Source organism: Eptatretus burgeri, unplaced genomic scaffold (genome assembly GCF_056783735.1).
Source record: "Eptatretus burgeri isolate ZD-2024b unplaced genomic scaffold, Ebu_testis_v1 Ebu_testis_scaffold_161, whole genome shotgun sequence".
Lineage (NCBI taxonomy): Eukaryota > Metazoa > Chordata > Myxini > Myxiniformes > Myxinidae > Eptatretus > Eptatretus burgeri.
This window is the reverse complement of record NW_028222111.1, coordinates 42,084-62,358: the sequence shown is the minus strand read 5'-3', so window position 1 is coordinate 62,358 and position 20,275 is coordinate 42,084. Positions and strand designations below refer to the sequence as shown.

General features: G+C 42.5%; 1 protein-coding gene across 1 annotated transcript; it reads left to right on the top strand.

Moving 5' to 3' along the window:
• Positions 1–751: 751 nt before the first annotated feature.
• On the top strand, positions 752–19,316 carry LOC147007448 (uncharacterized). Its single transcript, XM_085867142.1, has 9 exons — positions 752–889; positions 2,995–3,162; positions 3,274–3,333; positions 4,946–5,080; positions 5,193–5,252; positions 13,041–15,570; positions 15,991–16,057; positions 16,541–16,706; positions 17,026–19,316. Exons 1-9 carry the CDS (start codon positions 858–860, stop codon positions 17,051–17,053), a joined length of 3,246 nt encoding a protein of 1,081 aa, XP_085723268.1. The 5' UTR covers positions 752–857; the 3' UTR covers positions 17,054–19,316.
• Positions 19,317–20,275: the final 959 nt, after the last annotated feature.

Below are 20,275 nucleotides of genomic sequence, written 5' to 3'. Positions count from 1 at the left end.
AGATTCCTCGTGAATTCACTCGAACTGGAAGTCTGTATTCTTTCTGTGCTCCTCCGTCACCTTTCCCTCCATCACACGAACTGTTCTGTAAACAGTGAACATCATCTTTGATATATTAACATGATAAACAATTGGACCTGTTGACAAGATTCACTCAACAACAAAGAGGGAAAAAATCCACCATTTTAATAAAGTGAAAACGATGATGCAATTCCACGTGTCGTTTCCTTTGGTTGATGCTTGCTGGTAATCCAAGATGGCGGATCGCAAGGGTGGTGACGTCACAGTCAGGTGCTCTAAGATGGCGGATCGCAAGGGTGGTGACGTCACAGTCAGATGGTCCAACATGGCGGATCGCTAGGGTGATTACGTCACATTAAGGTTGTGCCGGTGGGTTTGGTGGCTGTACGTATGAGGGGAGGAGGTGAAATTAAATAAATCCTGAAAACAATTACAATATATTAATTAAAGAAAGGATTTTAAATTAAAGATAACTATTATTATGATTATGATTAAAATATAATTAAGTTCAAGTCCCTTCCGCCACCCTTAACCCAACCCAAAAAACAACACCCCACAATAATAACGATTTATTTATTTCAAAATTAATAAATAACGCCGATGAAACCTTATAATTTGAGATTATGATCACGCTGAAATGTCTTCGTCGAAGTACGATTGTGCCTGACGTCACTATGTGGTAACCCATGGTGATAATAGAACGATCACGTGGTAACAATGGGGTCGTGGTTGTGAAAGATCATTCCTGAAGTGGACATCGAGCCGTGTGGACGTGTTTTGTTCGGCTCCGTGTTTTTATTTCAGGATAGTTCTACAAACGGTCTTGTCCTCCCAAGATGCGTCTTTTTAAGAAGAAAACGCAACCAAGGTTCGTCACAGGGTTTTTTTTACGTCATTATGAGTGAATTTTATCAGTTCATGAGTCACCTCGTTCGTGCTTTCTCAAAGGTAGTTATTTATTGATGAACGATAACCTCACGTGGGGAGGGTATAACGATGAGGCATTTTAATTGCGTACGTACTAAATATATCCTTACTTGTCCGAGTCATTGGGGAGTTGTTTGTTGTCTTCGGCACGTCACGTGGTGCAAGCGGATGAACTGTCGATGATTCGAACTGGACATGATCGTTCACAGGGAGAAAAGTCTGAGGAGGTGGGAGGGGGGGGTATGGTTTGTCTATTAATTACGTACTAATGGAACTGAACATGTCCACAAATGATATAATAATGCAATGTGAGTTCGACGTCGATTAATTACATATCATTTGAATGTGAGTATGTCCATTAATTACGTACTATATAAAGGTGATTGTCCATTAATCATGTACTATATAAAAGGGATTGTCCATCAATTATGTACTATATAAAGGTGATTGTCTATCAATTACATACAATATAAAGGTGATTGTCCATTAATTATATACTATATAAAGGTGATTTTCCATCAATTACGTACTATAAAAAGGTGATTGTCCATTAATGGGGTAATATTGGAACCATGACGTGTCTCCGAATGACACACTCACACCCCTGTTTACCCTAAGATGCAAGGAAGACCCCTAAGAACCCTGAGACCCTTTGACCCCAAAGACCCAATCAGATCCCTTATGAACCCTTGAGACCTTCGCACTTTTTAATAGCCAATCGACCTCTTTGACCTTGAGACCATTTTTACATGTATTAAGACCCTTTAGATGATTGCCCTTCAGATAATTTGAAGAATCTTAAGACAATCGTGTACCTTGAAAGTTTAAATTTGACCCTTTAGATCCCTTTGACCTCTTAAAAAACATTTTAACACTTCAGACCAATTGAGAACTCTTCAAACCTTTTCACTTTTACATCAAACCAATTTATTTTCCATGATTTTGAGACCTTTATACATGTACAGATAATTGCTTGGAGGAAGGGGTTTGGGGGTTATTACCCTGAACAAGTGAATTCATCAGTTCATCACCCCATGAGGGAAGCGCGGAGTAGGGTGAAGCCATTGGTTCACTCTGTCTGTCGATGATCGAGGAACGAGGTTTAATGTATTATTTAATTTTCTATTTTGAACACGAGAACACGAATCGGAACATGAACCTGCAGATTAGCAGTGGTTTGGTTCTGAAATTTGCAAATTGAACGAAATCTCATCCTGACCACACGGAGGAGTGAGATCTGTACGTCATTAAAATATTATTGAAAATCATTCCAAATGGAAAACTTCCTGTTTCAGTGACGTCATGATAGACACCAACAACAGGTACAAATAAGTAATTAAATGTGTTCAATAAGGTGGTGTAAAAGACGCTGTATCAACGGTAAACTGATGAAAAATATATTTTCTCGAGCCTTTGAAACATCATTTCAATTGAATTAGAGACTTGAACATGAGAACACAAATCGCCTTTTTGACACTTCCAAAAACCTCCAGTTTAGCAGAACTTAGACAAAATATGACGTCATCTCGACCAATCAAATCTGATGAGCTCACTCACTCTCTCAGCATTGTGAAATATCGAGATTCAGCAAAAATTCCTGCTCATGGGAAATATTGATCATGCTTGGGAAGTCAAAGCAAAATTTGAAAAGACCCTTCTTTTGTCCTTTTTCTCAAGACGGCATGGATGTGGATGTTCTATGAACTCTCTAGTTTACTTCTGATCACTTGGTGGTTGGAGGAAGGGGTGGTGTGATCGTGTGGAGGAGGTACAGGAACATCACCAGTGGATGAAGTTTGTTGGCTCATGGAATATGAACGAACATCGATTGCACATTCACTCGTTCACCCATCTCAACTAATATCATGTTTTTTTTTTGTTTGTTTGTTTGCTTTTATAAACCTTTGCCTGATGTTGTTTTACTTTATGTGATGTTTGGTGAAGGGGGCATTGTCGTGTCAGTTGTTCAAATGGAGAATGTTTCTGATGACCAGTTTTTTTACATTTGTACTCTGTTGTAGATTGAAGAGATCTGTTCTTTTTCAGGGAACCAAAGATGATTGAGTCACCTGGATCTGATGACGTCACTGTTCATCAGTCTCGTGGTTCAGAAGAAGTCGGTGTTGATCAGTTTCCTGGTTCAACAGACATCGGTGTGAACGTGTCATCACCACAAAAGATGTCAAAGAAAACCTCTGTTTGGAAGCGTTTCAAGTAAATAATTTTATTTTCCTCCCAGTCACCTTTTTAACTTGTTTTGGATATATCTTTATTCAACCTCAACAAATGTACAAGAAATTGACTTTTCAATCTTTTTCTCCCTAGGCACAAGTTCAGCAGATATCTTAAAAAGTGGAAGGGTTGCGGTAACAATGAACATCATGTGTAAGTAAGAGTTTGATGATGCCTTCGGAATGTCATGACATGAAATGCACCTGCAACAGAAATGGAATTCCTTTCAGGAAATTGATCTAACCCTGTCGTATCTTGATCATATTTTGCTTCTGCAATATTTCCTGTACCACAGGTTAGAGGTTTCAGGGATGAAGGATTGCTTTGAGGTGTTTGCACTGAGTTGTTTAGCCTGGGTTGGAATCTCGACCCAGATATGAATGGTCATCCTGATGTTTTGCATAATGGACACTGCATTGATGTGTGCGCCGTCCCACCAAAGGGCATGACGTTGGAGGACTATCTGCCAGTGCTTGGTGTGTTGGTGGTTGTTAAGGATCCCATCATGTGTCTTGCGAATAATTGCCGGTACCCTGAACAAATTACAAATTCCTGCCAGTCAACAAACTGATTGGTCATCCGATTTGTGAAAGACTTGAGCCACAACTGTTCCCACTGCCATGCCCCATAATAAGGGAGACAGAGCTGAAGAAGAAGAGAAAGTTTAAGGCTGTAATGAAATGGAAGACCAAGAAGGAACTCGAAGAAGTAAAGAGCAAAGATGGAGTCATCAGGAGGAACCTGGATAGGATTCGGGTTTCAGCCACGACTCCACTACCCTCAAACCCATCCAGGCACAGCCAAGTGAGCCTTGCAGAGAAATTTTGGAAGAATTCACTTCTGAGAAAGACAGATAAAAAAGAGATGAAAAGATCAAAGAGAAGAAAAAGCCAAAATTAGAATGAATAAAGAGAGTTATGGAAAAAAAATTAAATGATAAACAAATGTGAGAGTAAAAAAGATGTCGGGAAGAACCCAGACAGATAGATTTCAGGAGTAACTCCGCAGGCTCAAACACAGCAAAATGTACAAGCTCCCAGAGTTCCATCAGCAGGGAATCACAATCCACACAGCATCAGGATATTGGAAAAACATTATGAAATGAAAGACCCAGAAGTAACCCACAGAAGTAAAGAGCAAAGATGGAGTCATCAGCAGGAACCTGGAGAGGATGCATCTGTCGAGAATAAGTGCAAATGATAGGTATCAGGTGGTACCTGATCTGACGAGGGACTTGTTCACGGAATAACACTTCAACCAGTCGGATTGAAATATTTTTATTTGTTTGCAAGTATTTGATCCACAACAAAAGACAGCAACAAGTACTTTGTGCAATGTTATATCGGAATAATACCACCAACACTGTCATCCAATACAAGGAACTTTCAGGAGACTATTTATCCCATCAAACCTTCTCGTAATGAACACCACATTGATTAAATTAATCAGTTTATTTACACATCACTGTGAAAGTGAAGGGGGTTGGGGGTTTGAGTGGTGTTGGGGTGTATGGAGATGAGAACAGTGTGGAGGAGGTGCAGAAACATCACCATGGAATGAACAAACATCGATGGCACATCCACGTGCCTGCCTGTCCGTCTCGAGCAAAATCATCGTTTTTGGGGGTTTTTATTCACCTTTTCCTGATATTGTTTTATTTTATGTGAAGTTTAGTGGAGGGGGCATTGGAGTTGAGAATTTATATGATGACCAATTTTGTACATTTGGACTCGATTGTGGATTGAAGAGAACTGTTCTTTTTCAGGGAACCAAAGATGAATGGGTCGCCTTGTTCTGATGATGTCACTGTTCATCAGTCTCCTGGATCAACAGACGTCGGTGTGAACGACTCATCACCACAAAAGATGTCAAAGAAAACCTCTTTTTGGAAGCGTTTCAAGTAAATAATTGTATTTTCCTCCCAGTCACCTTTTAAATCTTGTTTTGGATATATCTTTATTCTCCGTCAACGAATGTACAAGAAATTGACTTTTCAATCATTTTCAACCTAGGCAGAAGTTCAGCAGATGTCATAAAAAGTGGAAGGGTTGCGGTGACATTGAACATCGTGGGTAAGTAAGAGTTTGATGATCCATTCGGAATGTCATGACATGAAATGCACCTGCAACAGAAATAGAATTAATTTCAGGAAATTGATCTCACCCTGCCGTATCTTGATCACATTTTGCTTCTGCATTATTTCCTGTCCCAAAGGTTAGAGGTTTCAGGGCTGAAGGATTGCTTTGAGGTGCTTGCACTGAGTTGTTTAGCCTGGGTTGGAATCTTGACCCAGATATGAACGGTCATCTTGAAGTTTTGCATGATAGATGCTGCATTGATGTGTGTGCCGTCCCACCAAAGGACATGATGTTGGAGGACTATCTGCCAGTGCTTGGTGTGTTGGTAGTTCTTGAGGATCCCATCATGTCTCTTGCAAAGAGATAGCGAATAATTGCCGGTATCCTGAACAAATTACAAATTCCTGCCAGTCAACAAAAGGATTGGTCATCCTATTTGTGAAAGACTTGAGCCACAACTGTTCGCACTGCCATACCATACAATAAGGGAGACAGAGCTGAAGAAGAAGAGAAAGTTTAAGGCTGTAATGAAGTGGAAGACCAAGAAGGAACTCGAAGAAGTAAAGAGCAAAGATGGAGTCATCAGGAGGAACCTGGATAGGATTCGGGTTTCAACCACGACTCCACGACCCTCACACCCATCCAGGCACAGCCAAGTGAGCCATGCAGAGAAATTTTGGAAGAATTCACTTCTCCTGAGAAAGAAGATGAAAAGAGATGAAAAGAGAAAAGAGAAGAAAAAGCGAGAATTTGAATGAATAAAGAGAATTATGGAAAAAAACAATGAGAGAAATGTGAGACGAACAAAGATTTTGAGACGAACCCAGACAGATAGATTTCAGGAGTTACTCCCAAGGCTCAAACGCAGCAACATGTCCAAGCGACCAGAGTTCCTTCAGCAGGGAATCACAGTCCACACAACATCAGGACATGGTACAAACATCATGAAATTGAAGACCAAGAAGGAACCCAAAGAAGTAAAGTGCAAAGTTCATCAGGAGGAACCTGGAAAGGATGCATCTGTTGAGAATAAGTGCAAATGATAGGCATGAAAGTGAAAGGGGTTGGGGATTTGAGTGGTGTTGGGGTGTATGGAGATGAGAACAGTGTGGAGGAGGTGCAGAAACATGACCATGGAATGAACAAACATCGATGGCACATTCACGTGCCCACCTGTCCGTCCCGACCAAAATCATCGTTTTTTGGGGTTTTTATTCACCTTTGCCTGATATTGTTTTATTTTATGTGAGGTATGATGTCACAGTTGTATAACTGTTATATCAGTTATAACTGATATGTATAACCTAACCAAGTTGTATAATGCGTGTGCACCTGCTGCTACCACCGGTCGTCCTCTCCACTCCTGAGTCTCTGTGACTGAACGGAGCCTTCCCATGGAGTTGATGATGCCCTCCAAGCTGCACGGCCAGGACACGTCCCAATCGCATGTCGATCGGTGCAACATTGCGCCATGTGCGCAGCCTTTGGCCTCACCAAAGCCACCACAGCTGCAGGCCGAGGCCGCATTGCAAATACATGTCGAATGGTGTGACTACAGGTGTCAGGTGCTCGGTCTGTTTGTTACGAAAGCTGCTGCCCTTGGCGTGGTTTTCACTCCGAGCAAAGATGTTATTCGGCGCCATCTTCGGTTCCATCAGTCCCCGACGAGAGAAAGGCAGAAAAGTGCACCGCCTCTCCCACTCGACATCATTTTGGTGTGTGTGTGTGTGTGTGTGTGTGTGTGTGTGTGTGTGTGTGTGTGTGTGTGTGTGTGTGTGTGTGTGTGTGTGTGTGAGATTTAACTTTCCATTAGTCACATTAATTCATGGAAACAATCAACATGCACTGTCATTGCAAATGGATGCAGGATGGATTGAGAACAACCATAATTGAACTCTCGGGTCTGAGCTTCGAGGTGTTGTCGTGGAGACAAAAAAGTGTCGAGGTGTAAAAGTGTCGGTGTGGAGGAGAAATACAGGGGTTACACAAAGAATGCTGGAGATCGACATTTCAAGGAGATGGGGATGGGCCAGGCATCTGCCAGGGGGATGGTCAAATGGAGGCAGAACTGTGTCCACCGGCAGAAAGTGGACACAGCGATGTGCTGCTTCGACACATGCCCCCAGACCTGACCTGACCACGATTCAAAGAAAGATGTCGGGATTTCTTTCTTTCTTTATTTTTATTTATTTGCAGGCTGTGGCTGTTGGGCTGCATCATTTTTTGGGGGGTGCACCTGTGCTGCTGATGCAATGCCACCTGTTACCAGCATGCTGGTACTCATTTTGCTGACCTTGGAAGGGTGACAGGCTGAGTCAACCCACCTGGTGTTAATTCAACATATGGGCTTCAACTCAAGACCCTAATAGTCTGGGAGCCAACCTGTGTACGAGGCTGTTTTAGGGTTGGACCTTACAGCCTCTGCTATAAAATTTTACACCCCCAGGATGTTTAGATATATGTTTGCAGTTCATGAAAACCAATGTTGGCAATTCATAAGCTCTTGCGAAAAATTTTGGCGGCCGTTTTTGTTTGAGGAAGATTTGAAAAATTTGATAAAACAGCAATTGTCAATAAAATTTCTAAAAAAATTTAAAAATCACATTCATGAAAAATAAATGTGAACTAAATGTAAGAATTCAATCAGTGCATTGTAAAATGACAAAAAAAAATTGCCTTTGTGAAAGTAAACCTCGTAAAAGTACATAATTTTGTGAAAAATGCCTTAAAAATAACGTTTTTTGAAGATGGCCTTTAGAACTTTTCTTATCATAGGCAGATGCTGCATTAGAATACTAATTTCTCTTAATGTGATATGAACATGGTATCCATGGCTAATTAAAACAGCAAATTTGATTGAGTTCTATCAATTTTTAAAGAGAAAATTAACATTTTTGTCAACCAAAGTTCCCCTCACCCCAAAATCCTCTTACTCTATCGAACACAGTTCGGTTAAGGTTTGCTGGATCCAGGTTGGGTACTTCACAGTTCACTCTTCCAAAGGAAAATTCAATGGTGTTTGGAGTGACATGGCCCTGGAGCAGACATACAACAATGAAGGGAAGACATCTCTGTTCAAACGCATATCTCAGGCACCAGCTGCTCGAGATAAATATGTGAAAACAGCACCATTTCTCACAGCTGTATCAGAGAACATAAAGTCTATGGCTAATCTAGGCCAACAGGAATCTACTCATCATGGAGAAACACAGAAGCAGGCAACAGAAGAACATATGCATGTTGAGGAGATCAAGAAAGTGATATGCCAGCAGATGATAAACCCATTCCAGTGTAACAACCAAGTGGTTCTGCTCAATAGAGCAACTAGTGAGAAGGCTGCTTCAAAAGACTTGGTCCATGCTCAAGCTAAGGGCATGGAAGCCATTATGAAAGCAGAAGAGGTGGTCTCTATTAAGATTGAACCACTGAAGCTGGTAACTTTCTCCTCACAGAAGAAATCAAACCCATCAAGGAAACAGAGTTTAATCAGGATCTATCAAGATGAGACTGCAACTACACGTGTGCTGTGTTTCTATCGAGATGCCGACCCAGTCACAAGACAGATTGCATTTTTCCCATGAGTGGACAGACTACCCATCATCCCTGTTTGAGGTTGATCCACGCTTAGCACAGGGGTTGTAATGCGCAAAGGCAACGAGTCTGATTTCGTGGCAGTGCTAATTGCTGAAGCTGAGCAGGATGTTGTTTTACAGCTGCCATCATTACCACAGAGTGACCTATACACAGTTTATCTGGTAGACACAATGGCATTTGTAAATAAATACCAAAAAATGGGTGCGAAAACATTTGGTGAACTTCCCCAGCTGTATCTTCGCAAGCAGGTGTATCCTGCAGTTGAAACCTGAAATGTGCAACTGTGTCAACATCATTGGTGATCAGTATGATTTTGATGATAGCCATACTTTGAAGGGTGATGAGCAGCAGAGGAGAAACCAGACAGACCAGGCAAGACAATTCTCACCATCCAAGAGTCTAGAAATTCCGGACTGGAATTTATTCATGAGAAACCCAAGAAATAAAGGAAATCTTCAGAACTTCATTGGCACTTCCCTTTGTGAGAGTCCTGAAGCTATTCCGGATGGAGTGACCATCATTCTTGGTAGTATGATGGAAAACAAAGGTCACACTCTTTCCATCACATCAGCATCAAGTTCAGTTCTGGACTTACCTTGTGAAGAACATGAAGAGGCAGACACAAGGATTATTGCTCATCTTGCGTATTGTGTGGAATATCTTGATCACCATCGAGCTGTTGTGCATGCAACAGATACAGACATAATTATGCTGTGTATATATCACTTCTGCTGCTTGAACACATTGCAAGAACTCTGGATACAACAGGCAGAATCCAATACGTACCTATTCATGAGCTGGTAGAAGTGTTGAGCAAGAAGTACCAGAAAATCCTCTTGATGTCGCAGCTACACTTCTGTGCACATATGTGTTGTGTGGATGTGACACAGTGAGCTACCCATTCAGAAGGGGAAAAGAAGAGGTCAGGTCAGGTATGGGAGCATGTGCCAGAACAGCGCGTCGCTGCGTCCACTTTCCGCCGGTACTCCAGGGGCCTCCGTCTGGCCATCCCCCAGGCAGATGCCAGGCCCATCCCCATCTCCTTGAGATGATGGTCGACCTGCTGCAACCATGAGGCACGTGGTCGGCCCACTGGCCTCCCACTCATGAGACTCCCTCGCTGAGAGAATCTGGTGAGCAGGATCAGCGTCAGGAAAACGAGCCACATGTCCATACAGCCGCAGCTGACGCTCACGGACTATGCAGGTAACAAATCTCATCCGAGTCTCTCTCAGCAACCGCTCGTTGGACACAAAATCCGACCAGCGATAGCCAAGGATTCTCCGAAGAGACCTGGTACCAAAGGAATTAAGTCTCCGTCTCAGATCCTTGGTCAAAGTCCAAGTCTCGCACCCATAGAGCAAGACTGGAAGTACCAAGGACCTGAAGACTCAGACTTTCGTCCTCCCGCACAGGTACCGGCAGCGCCACACCCATGATCCAGTGAATCCATGACTCCCCAGGCCCGACCCAGACGTCTATTGACCTCCGGCTCACAACCTGCGGAGACATGAATATCACTGCCAAGGTAAGTGAATCTCTCCACGACCTCAACATCCTCACCACAAACAGACACAGACAGGACAGCAGCATCCAAGATGTCACCGAAAGCCTGGATCTTAGTTTTGACCCAAGAAATCCGTAATCCCAACGGCTCCGACTCCTCATTCAGCACCTCGAGGGCCCCCAAGAGGATGTCTAAAGTCTCCGCAAAGATGACTGCATCATCTGCAAAATCAAGGTCTGAGATCTTGACATTGCCAAAACGATGCACCGCAACTTGATCTCTCCGACATCCTCCCTAGAATCCAGTCCATACAAGTGCTGAAAAGTGTGGGGGCAAGTACACATCCCTGACGAACTCCAGTAACAACTGGAAATAAGTCAGAGATGGTACCACCACACTTCACAGCACTCTCAGTACCAGAGTAGAGTTCAGACATCAGATCGATCAGTTTCGGTGGCACCCCACGAAGACCAAGAATCCTCCAGAGGACATCCCGATTCACTGAATCGAACGCTTTACAGAGATCAACATAGGCTGCAAGCAGCCCCCTGCCGAAACTCTCGTCTGCGTTCGGTGAGGACACGAAGTGCAAGGATACGGTCAATCGTTGACCTCTTTGGTGTAAAGCCTGACTGCTCTGGACGCTGGTGCTCAAGCAGATGGTGGCAAACCCTATCAAGAATTATCCGAGCAAAGACCTTGCCCGGCACTGAGAGCAGCGTCACCCCTCGGTAGTTTTTGCAGTCTTGGCGATCACCCTTCCCTTTCCAGAGAGGGACAACAAGGCCCCTCTTCCAGTCAGTTGGGATGATGCCTGTGTTCCTGTGAAAAGAAGAGCGGCACAGGTTTCTCTGGGACTGATAGGAAACCTTCCCCACCTTGTTGATTTTGGAAGAGATAGTGAAATGGCAGCAACAGAATGTGTCATTGATGAGGCCAGAGTATACTGGACTGCTCTGTATGACCAAAAGGGTTCAGCTGTTTGGATACCCTCAGGCAGCATATGTTTGTCTCTTCAAAATTAGACCTTAGGTCACTGCCAGCAACAGAAGATGCGTTTTACTTCCTTGTTTTAAGAGCATTGTATCAATTGCTTCTGTATAGACATGCACATCTCAGTGACCGAGCACTTCCCCCAGCCACAACATTTGGCAGAACCCTTATCAATGGAAAACTGGTCCCAATTCTCATGTCTAAGCCAGCCAAGCCAAACATAGACAAAACGGTGTCTTGCATGTGCAAATTATCCAAATGTCTGAAACGATGTTCATGCAAAAAGGCTGCTGTGCCTTGCTGAGTGACATGCATATGCCTTCGTCAGAGAGGTTCATGTGGTGGAGTTGTTTCAGAGAGTGACTCTTCCTCTGAAGAGGATGTTTCATGTCACAATATTGTGTTAATCCATTTCTAATTATATCTTCCTTAAAACCATGGCATGTAAAAGTATGTTCTTGTTCCTGACCCCATTGATAGTCAAGCATTTCTGAGTTACATAAATCTTTTGTTGTTTGACATATAACCTTGTCAATTGAAGGTAGGTTAAATCTACACCAATTGTGATATAGGAAATGAACTCCTCTTTAATATGAGGGTCATTTGTGTATATAGGTTTAGTGGTTATGATTTTAGGACAATATGAATTACCCTACCCCCATCCTACATCTTCGCTTTTGCCAACATTTTGTTATCAGAGGGGGCTATAAAAGTGTTGACTGTGTTGTTGCGCAAGAGTTTCACCATTGCCAACATTGGTTTTCATATACTCAAAGGGTGTCTCTTTATGAAAATCAACACAAAAATTTTATAGCAGACCGGGCAATTTTTTTTTAATTTTGATCGGTTGGCTCCCGGACTATAAGATCTTAAGCCAGCCACTCTTACTGTTGAGCCAATACCAGGCTTGATGTCGGGATGGTTTCATGTGATAATTTCTTGTGACCACATCAACTGTTTAATTAGTTTTTGGCAGACCATTCCTACATCCTTTGACATTTTGAAAAGTTTTTTATGACTCGTTTCTGAACTTATAAAAATGTATTTGCATGATGGAGAATTTTATTTGAATTTGCCCATGAAATATCTTGTTGATTGTATGTGAAAACACTTTGCATTAGTGTTGTTGTTACAACACTATTAATAGCGTTGCCACTTTAACGTTCATCCGAAGGATGATCATTGTTGAATCGCCCTGCCCGTGAAACACCAGGATGAGTTTATAACTCGGTCAGCATTTGATCCCAGGTTAGACAGTTTAGAGATGAGCATGCGTACCGCGAGGCGACCCTGCCACCTCTATGAATAGATCTTCTGTGTTTTGTGTCATTTTTTTCAGTTAATTTGCAATTATGGACAGGGTTAATTTTTTTAGTGAAATCTTTAACGACTCACGATGAAGTTTGAGCTTCTCAAAGTCAGATCAGATTAGATTTACTTCTTCTTCCATAACTTTTCACCTTCATAAAGTCTTTTACCTCTTTTTTTAGTTCCTTGATAAAGTATTTGTATGTTTTATTTATTGATTTCATCATTCCACACCCATCCTTTTAACCATAAGTTAGTTACACCTGCAGGATCAATGTTTTATATCCCAAAACAATACAACATGTGTGGAACATGCTTTTTGTCTCTTCCAAAGTCATGCATTTTCTCGAACTGACAAGCAATGTCTTTATTTCTTACAGTTTTCAATGTGTCCAGAAACATGAACAGAAAGAAAATGGAAAGAAAGAGCAGCCATTGTTCAAGGAGCTTCAACAAAAGGAAGTTGTACAGATGCAGGAATTCAATGAGGAGTCACTGAATCAGGAGCTTACACAGAGCATGCCTGAGATAAAACGAAAAGAAATTTTCAAGAGAGAGCACCTTGAAGAGAGAGTAGAGCAAGAGATTTGTGAAAGAGAGGGAATGGAGACACAATTCAAAGAAATGATGCCATTAAAAGAGCAGGAGGTAAAGCATGAAGAGGAAAAGCTTAGAGAAAGAAAACAAAATGTCGAGAAAAGGCAGAAAGTGGAGTGGTGCAGGCAGCAAGAGCAAATTCTACAGACAGAGAAAATAAAAGAGGAAGAGTTGATGTGCAGACAGCAAGAGGCAAATCAACTGGAACAAGAAGTCTGTGAAAGGAAAAAAGATGTACGTATACATAAACGAGAGGTTTGTCAAAGTGAAGAAGAAGAAGAAGTGGAAGAGGAAGAAGAAGAAGAAGAAGAAGAAGAAGAAGAAAAGCAGAGAATAGATCCAGAAGAGGTGTACCAGAAAAAACAAAAAGCACGTCGGCAAAGAAGGAAGGAAAACCAAAAGAAAAAAGCACAAAAGCAAAGAGAGGAAAAGCAGAGGAAGATAGATGAAGAATTAAAACAGAAGGGGGAGGAAATTAAAATAAATGAACAGGAAGAACAAAAGAAAAGTGATGAAGAGAAAAGCAAAAGAGAGGAAGATGCTTTCATGCAGAAAGAGGAAGTGGAGATGAATCAAGTAAAAGAAGAGAGGGCAACGGATCAGGAACATGAAAATCATTTTGAGAAATTTGGTGAGACCAAAGCGGAAGAACAAGAAACTGTCATAGTCGAGGAGAAAGAAGAAAGCGTCTTCATTGAGGACAAAGAAGAAAGCGTCTTCATTGAGGACAAAGAAGAAAGCGTCTTCATTGAGGACAAAGAAGAAAGCGTCTTCATTGAGGACAAAGAAGAAAGCGTCTTCATTGAGGACAAAGAAGAAAGCGTCTTCATTGAGGACAAAGAAGAAAGCGTCTTCATTGAGGACAAAGAAGAAAGTGTCTTCATTGAGTACAAAGAAGAAAGCGTCTTCATTGAGGACAAAGAAGAAAGCGTCTTCACTGAGGACAAAGAAGAAAGCGTCTTCACTGAGGACAAAGAAGAAAGCGTCTTCATTGAGGACAAAGAAGAAAGCGTCTTCATTGAGGACAAAGAAGAAAGCGTCTTCATTGAGGACAAAGAAGAAAGCGTCTTCATTGAGGACAAAGAAGAAAGTGTCTTCATTCAGTACAAAGAAGAAAGCGTCTTCATTGAGGACAAAGAAGAAAGCATCTTCACTGAGGACAAAGAAGAAAGCGTCTTCATTGAGGACAAAGAAGAAAGCGTCTTCATTGAGGACAAAGAAGAAAGCGTCTTCATTGAGGACAAAGAAGAAAGCGTCTTCATTGAGGACAAAGAAGAAAGCGTCTTCATTGAGGACAAAGAAGAAAGCATCTTCATTGAGGCAAAAGAAGAAAGCGTCTTCATTGACTACAAAGAAGAAAGCGTCTTCGTTGAGGACAAAGAAGAAAGCGTCTTCATTGACGACAAAGAAAATAGCGTCTTCATTGAGGACAAAGAAGAAAGCGTCTTCATTAAGGCGAAAGAAGAAAGCGTCTTCATTGAGGACAAAGAAGAAAGCGTCTTCATTGAGGACAAAGATGAAAGTGTTTCTGTAACAGAGAAACAAAATGTGCAAAAGATTGCCGGTAGTAAACTGCATCGACAGCAGGAACGGGATCAGAATTCCCATGAGTGGTGGGAGAATTGGAAAGAGCAGCAATGGCTGAAGCAGCAAGAAGAACAGCAGCTGAAAGAAAAGGAAAGGCTCTTCACCAAAAAACAAATGAAGAAACAGAGGCAAGCAGCAAAGAAAAATGCTTTGGTTGAACAGAAACCCCACAGTGTTGGCACCATACATCAGCAGCAACAGAAGCCTCACTGTGTTGACTGGCTGCAGCAGCCACAACAAACACAGTATGATGTTGAGTGGTTCCACCAGGAACAGATGCCTCACTGTGATGACTGGCTGCAGCAGCCACAACAAACACAGTATGATGTTGAGTGGTTCCACCAGGAACAGAAGCCTCACTGTGATGACTGGCTGCAGCAGCCACAACAAACACAGTATGATGTTGAGTGGTTCCACGAGGAACAGAAGCCTCACTGTGATGACTGGCTGCAGCAGCCACAACAAACACAGTATGATGTTGAGTGGTTCCACCAGGAACAGAAGCTTCACTTTGATGACTGGCTGCAGCAGCCACAACAAACACAGTATGATGTTGAGTGGTTCCACCAGGAACAGAAGCCTCACTGTGATGACTGGCTGCAGCAGCAACAACAAACACAGTATGATGTTGAGTGGTTCCACCAGGAACAGAGGCCTCACTGTGAGCATGCATTGCAGAGGCAGCAAGGTGTTGAGGGGCCACACCATGTGCAGGAATTTAAACAGGTAAGCACTCTTCTGTACTCTGGAGAAGTTGGGGTGAACATACTGGGTGCAAACACAGCCAACATCAAGATCTCGACATTAAGTTGAAAGACAATTTTGCACTTCATCATCTTCAACATTGCTTTTAATGTTTCCTTCAAAGAAAAATATCCTTAAATGTGGAGATAATTGTAATTATAATTTGGCGGGAAAGGTAACTTATAGGCATGTAAAAAAGTATTCATGCAGAAGATCATTGCTGTGGACGATAAAAAACAAGAACTGTAACTCCCTCTGATTGGATTATATCACCAAATTCACCTTTTCATTGATTACCTGTTCCATCGCTGCATTTCCTTCTGTGCCCTTTTCTGAATGAGTTATCAAACTGATGAAGACATCAATGCATTTAATCTTTCATTTTTCGGTTCTTTTTCAAAGGGTCCTCAGAAGCGGTGGGGATTCCCTCCTGCTCCCTCTCACTTGAAGCCATTACATCGGTTGGAACGTAAGTTTCCAAGATCCTCACCTTACCTTACAAATGATTCCAAACTTATGATTCCAAACTACATGGTCTTCACCTGCACCGGCTCTCTTTTTTTCTGTGCGTCAGAAGTGATGAGAACAGATTAATGTTTTGCTGCACTCAGGGCCAGACAAGCACCAAACAAATCTTCCGATTGTTGGAAGTCCGACATGACTATTGAAGTATCCATGTAGAAGTCATCGTGTACACCTGGATGATCATTAAAATAAATTGTTTGGAAAACCAAATTTTCACAATCCCACTTTCAATCAGCTTGGGGTGACTCAAGATGACTTCCACGAAACATTTCATCATGGTTCAGGAAGAGGGAGAGAGATAGAGATATACAGAAAGATCGAAATCCATTTCAGGATTGTGGTGAAGGGCATGACAATGAGAATGATTGAGATTATGATGACAGTGCTGTTGAGTGTTTATGACATCCTTCTGTTGATGTGTGTGCAGAGGACGAAGTCAGAGTAATGGCCGCTGGGGAAGAAGATGCACTTTTTGGCAGTGAATCCATCATTCCCAATTTTAAGTGCTCCAGGAATACGAGACGTAATATCAAGCTATTCGAGATGGCGAATCCAAGTTGTTTCAAATTAAAATACAGTCCCCAGAACTTCAGGTACTATTCACACTTGAAGGACTTTATTTAATACCTGACACACTTTTTGAGTCCAAGATTTTCAATCTGTCACTTCTTTTTCACGGCAATAACTTGATAATGTTGAGTGAAGAGATTTTAATAACTGAAGTGTATACATCTGGCAGGTGAGGTCTCTCCCTGATCTTCACAATCAATTCCAATCATGTCTGTCACACATGAAGGGATCTGCAGCCATTGACCCTGTGTTCACTGCAGCTACCATCATGCGTGACTTCGTTACTGTACAAACACATTCACAAACCAACGTTATTTTTCACTTTTTCCTCCTTCCTTTTAGCTGCTGCCAACGTCTGGATAAACGTTGAATATTCTTACAAAACATGTCTGACCACAATCTTCTCTCGACCTCATCAACTCAAAGATATCTTCAATGGTAAATCCCCTTCATTTTTTCAAACATATTTCACTACGACCAGCTTATCAAGCTCACCTGAAGATTCCACTAGAAGGACTTCAAACACTGCACAAAATGAGATTTACTGTTATACTTATTTAAAATTGCTTTCCTCATTGCTGTGCCGAAGGGCAGAATCCTTTCCATGTTTCTCAACCTTGGTTTTTCATTTCACTCCAACATCTAAACCTCCAATCTTCAGGTCTTCCAAAAATCCAGAGCAGAGGAAAGTCCCCAATATCAAGAAGCAAGATGAAAAGTAAAAACAGCAGCAATGACTGAATTATTTCCTCCCGTTCCGGCAATCTCACCAGACATTGTGTTCCACTTCAGTCGGTTGTCCATACAATCTGTTTCGGGAGGACATAGTTCAAGCCTATGAAACCTTTGTCGCTCCTGTGTGAAGCGGGACCATCGCCGTAAAATATAAAACACACAGGAAATGGCGCTTTGTGTTGAGGCACGGCGGTGATGGTCATGTTTAACCCTTGACCAGTCAAAGATTCCCGGGGGGTTATATGTCACACACGGCAAGATCAACTTTGGTCTTATTTGTTCTTATCTTGTTGAAACGAGTCTTATTTGCTCTCTTCCACCTCACTCACTCTCTCTCTCCCTTCCACTCTCTCTTTCCCACCCCTCTCGCTCTCCCCTCCTTCATTGCTCTCCCCTTCCTTGCCCCCCCTCCTCTCCCTTCTTTCCCATCTCTTTCCATCCCCCTTAGTATTCCCGTCTGTGAAGCAACGGGTGGCATAAAATGTCCTTAAATGCTCATGCTTAAATAAAATGGCTTTGTATTCTAAAAATACAGAAATGTTGGTTACAATGCCAGGTTGTACACGATTTAACGTCCCAATTAGAATTGGATTTCTAAAGAACGGTGTGTGTGGTTCATCTGAGAATAGAACCTTGGGCTATGATATGAATGAGTTCGGGTATATTTTGTCATTTTCAATAAACCTACAACATTTACAAGAATATACAAGTCTCAAAAGGGAGAATAGTATCCACTTGGTGGAGATAATGAGGTTTTAGCAAATAAAATAATTTTACGTGAATAAAATCAACAACAGTTTTGCCATAGAATATACATATGATGAAGATACAAAGAGCAGGATTCTTCATAAGAAGTAAGGAAAAAACAAACTCCTTATTTACAAACAGGAAGATGGGAAGCTTTTTCCTGTCATCATATTTTTTCGGTTCTGCAAAACCGCATGTCTCTAAGGCCACAGGAGGCGGTCCTGGAGTTCGGTGGGGGGCGGTCCTGGAGTTCGGTGCAGGGCTCCGGGTCGTCACCCCACCCTTCGCCCGGGGCTTATAAAAGGCGGATCGCGAAGCCATCTGCTCTCTGCTCTTTTTTTTCCCCTGCCTGCTTCACCTTGTTCTGTTTGCCTTGCCCTCTCCTTCGCCTCTCTGCTCCACACTCTCTTCACTGCTCCTCGTCTGCCGTCACTGCATCTACACTCGGGGTGGTGTGTGACAGATGTCCTTCTGAGACCAGTGTGGAGCATGCGTTTCCATGAGCCCCGGCAAAGTGATTAAGCATGAGATATCACACCGACACTTGAGGTGGGATCGCTCAAGCTGAGTGTCCCACGGAGGTACACGCTACACTCACATACCTATGCACGACTTGGCGAAGAATCTTTTACCTTGCGCATCTTCTCTCCTCTCTCTCTTCCTTCCCCTCTATCTTGTCCCCTTTGGACGCACCAAGGAGCATCCCACCGATTCACAATCACAGTTTCTGATGGCACCACACCGCACCCCCTATATTGCACCACACCACACCTCCCACTCCTACACCTTTGATGCCAGTATTTTTCCCTCCTCCCTCCCCCAAAGTATCCTGGGTTGCGTTGGTCGACCGACCGTGCCAAGTATTGTGAGGCTGTTCGTCATCTGCTCTCTTTCCTTCTGGCTGTCTAATCTTCCGTGTGTGTGTGTGTGTGTGTGTGTGTGTGTGTGTGTGTGTGTGTGTGTGTGTGTGTGTGTGTGTGTGTGTGTGTGTGTGTGTGTGTGATGGTGCCCGTCGTAGCATAAGTTAAGATTGTGGAAGATAAAATGGGATAAGTCTGCTTTTGTAAATTGCTTGACTTTTTGTCGCACCCCACAAAGTCCTTGCTATCTCTGCTGTACATAATAATAAACCTCATTCACTGTGCCACATAGCTTTCCTCTCTTGAGTGTAAATAAATGCTTGTGTGGAAAAACTGTTCCCGGCTCATTTTCGTCTTTTCCTTCATTGTTCCTGCATGGTCCGTATCCGAGCAAACCCAGGACATTATCCCCCAACGATCTGTTTTCCTCGCCGGTATGTCCTTGAGCAGTTACGCTCGGCTGCATCTAATCCGGTAAAGTGATCCAGTTTGAACAAGATGTACCGAGGGCATGTCTGCCGGGAATTAAATCACGTAACCGGTATTCATTCGATGGAGTTGCCTAAGTCACGTGGTTGAGTTATTGGCATTCACGGTCGATTAGCGACCCTCACGCCACTGAGTTATCCATGTGTGATGGCCTGTGATTCTGGAGATTCTGGTGGGAACCCGACGCAGTTTTCCCCCGTCCCTTGTGATCGGCAAAAATGAGTGCCAGCTTGCTGTTATCCTGTGTTGGAGTGGCGACCCATCCATGATTGTACCCAATATCCAAGGAGACTGCTTAGGCAGCAACAACGCTCTGCACAGAGTATGGTCTTAAGAACCATATGTTTTGGATGACATGAAAACAGGATTGGATGCATTGAATCAACAAACTGATGAACCTGCAATTTTCATACGGCATAATGTGAATTAAATGAACATTAAAATTGGCTTGGTCGTGAAATACCTGCATCTGCAAATAATTATTCGGGAGGCTGCCGGGTAAATTCCCTGGATATTTATCACAAACACTTGCACTTTAAAGAAGTTATGTACACGTACATTTTAAAGTTATATAAAATGTAGTTGTATACTTTTGTACATTCATCCTCACCTCTGAGTTTATGTACATTTTAAAACTGAACAAGGTACGTGTTCATGACAACGAAAATGGTCATGATTAATAGTTGAAGTCTTTAATGAAGACTGCACTTGACAACTGGGGTAGGGTGGTGAGGGGTCGGGTGAGAGTCCAGAGGAACTGT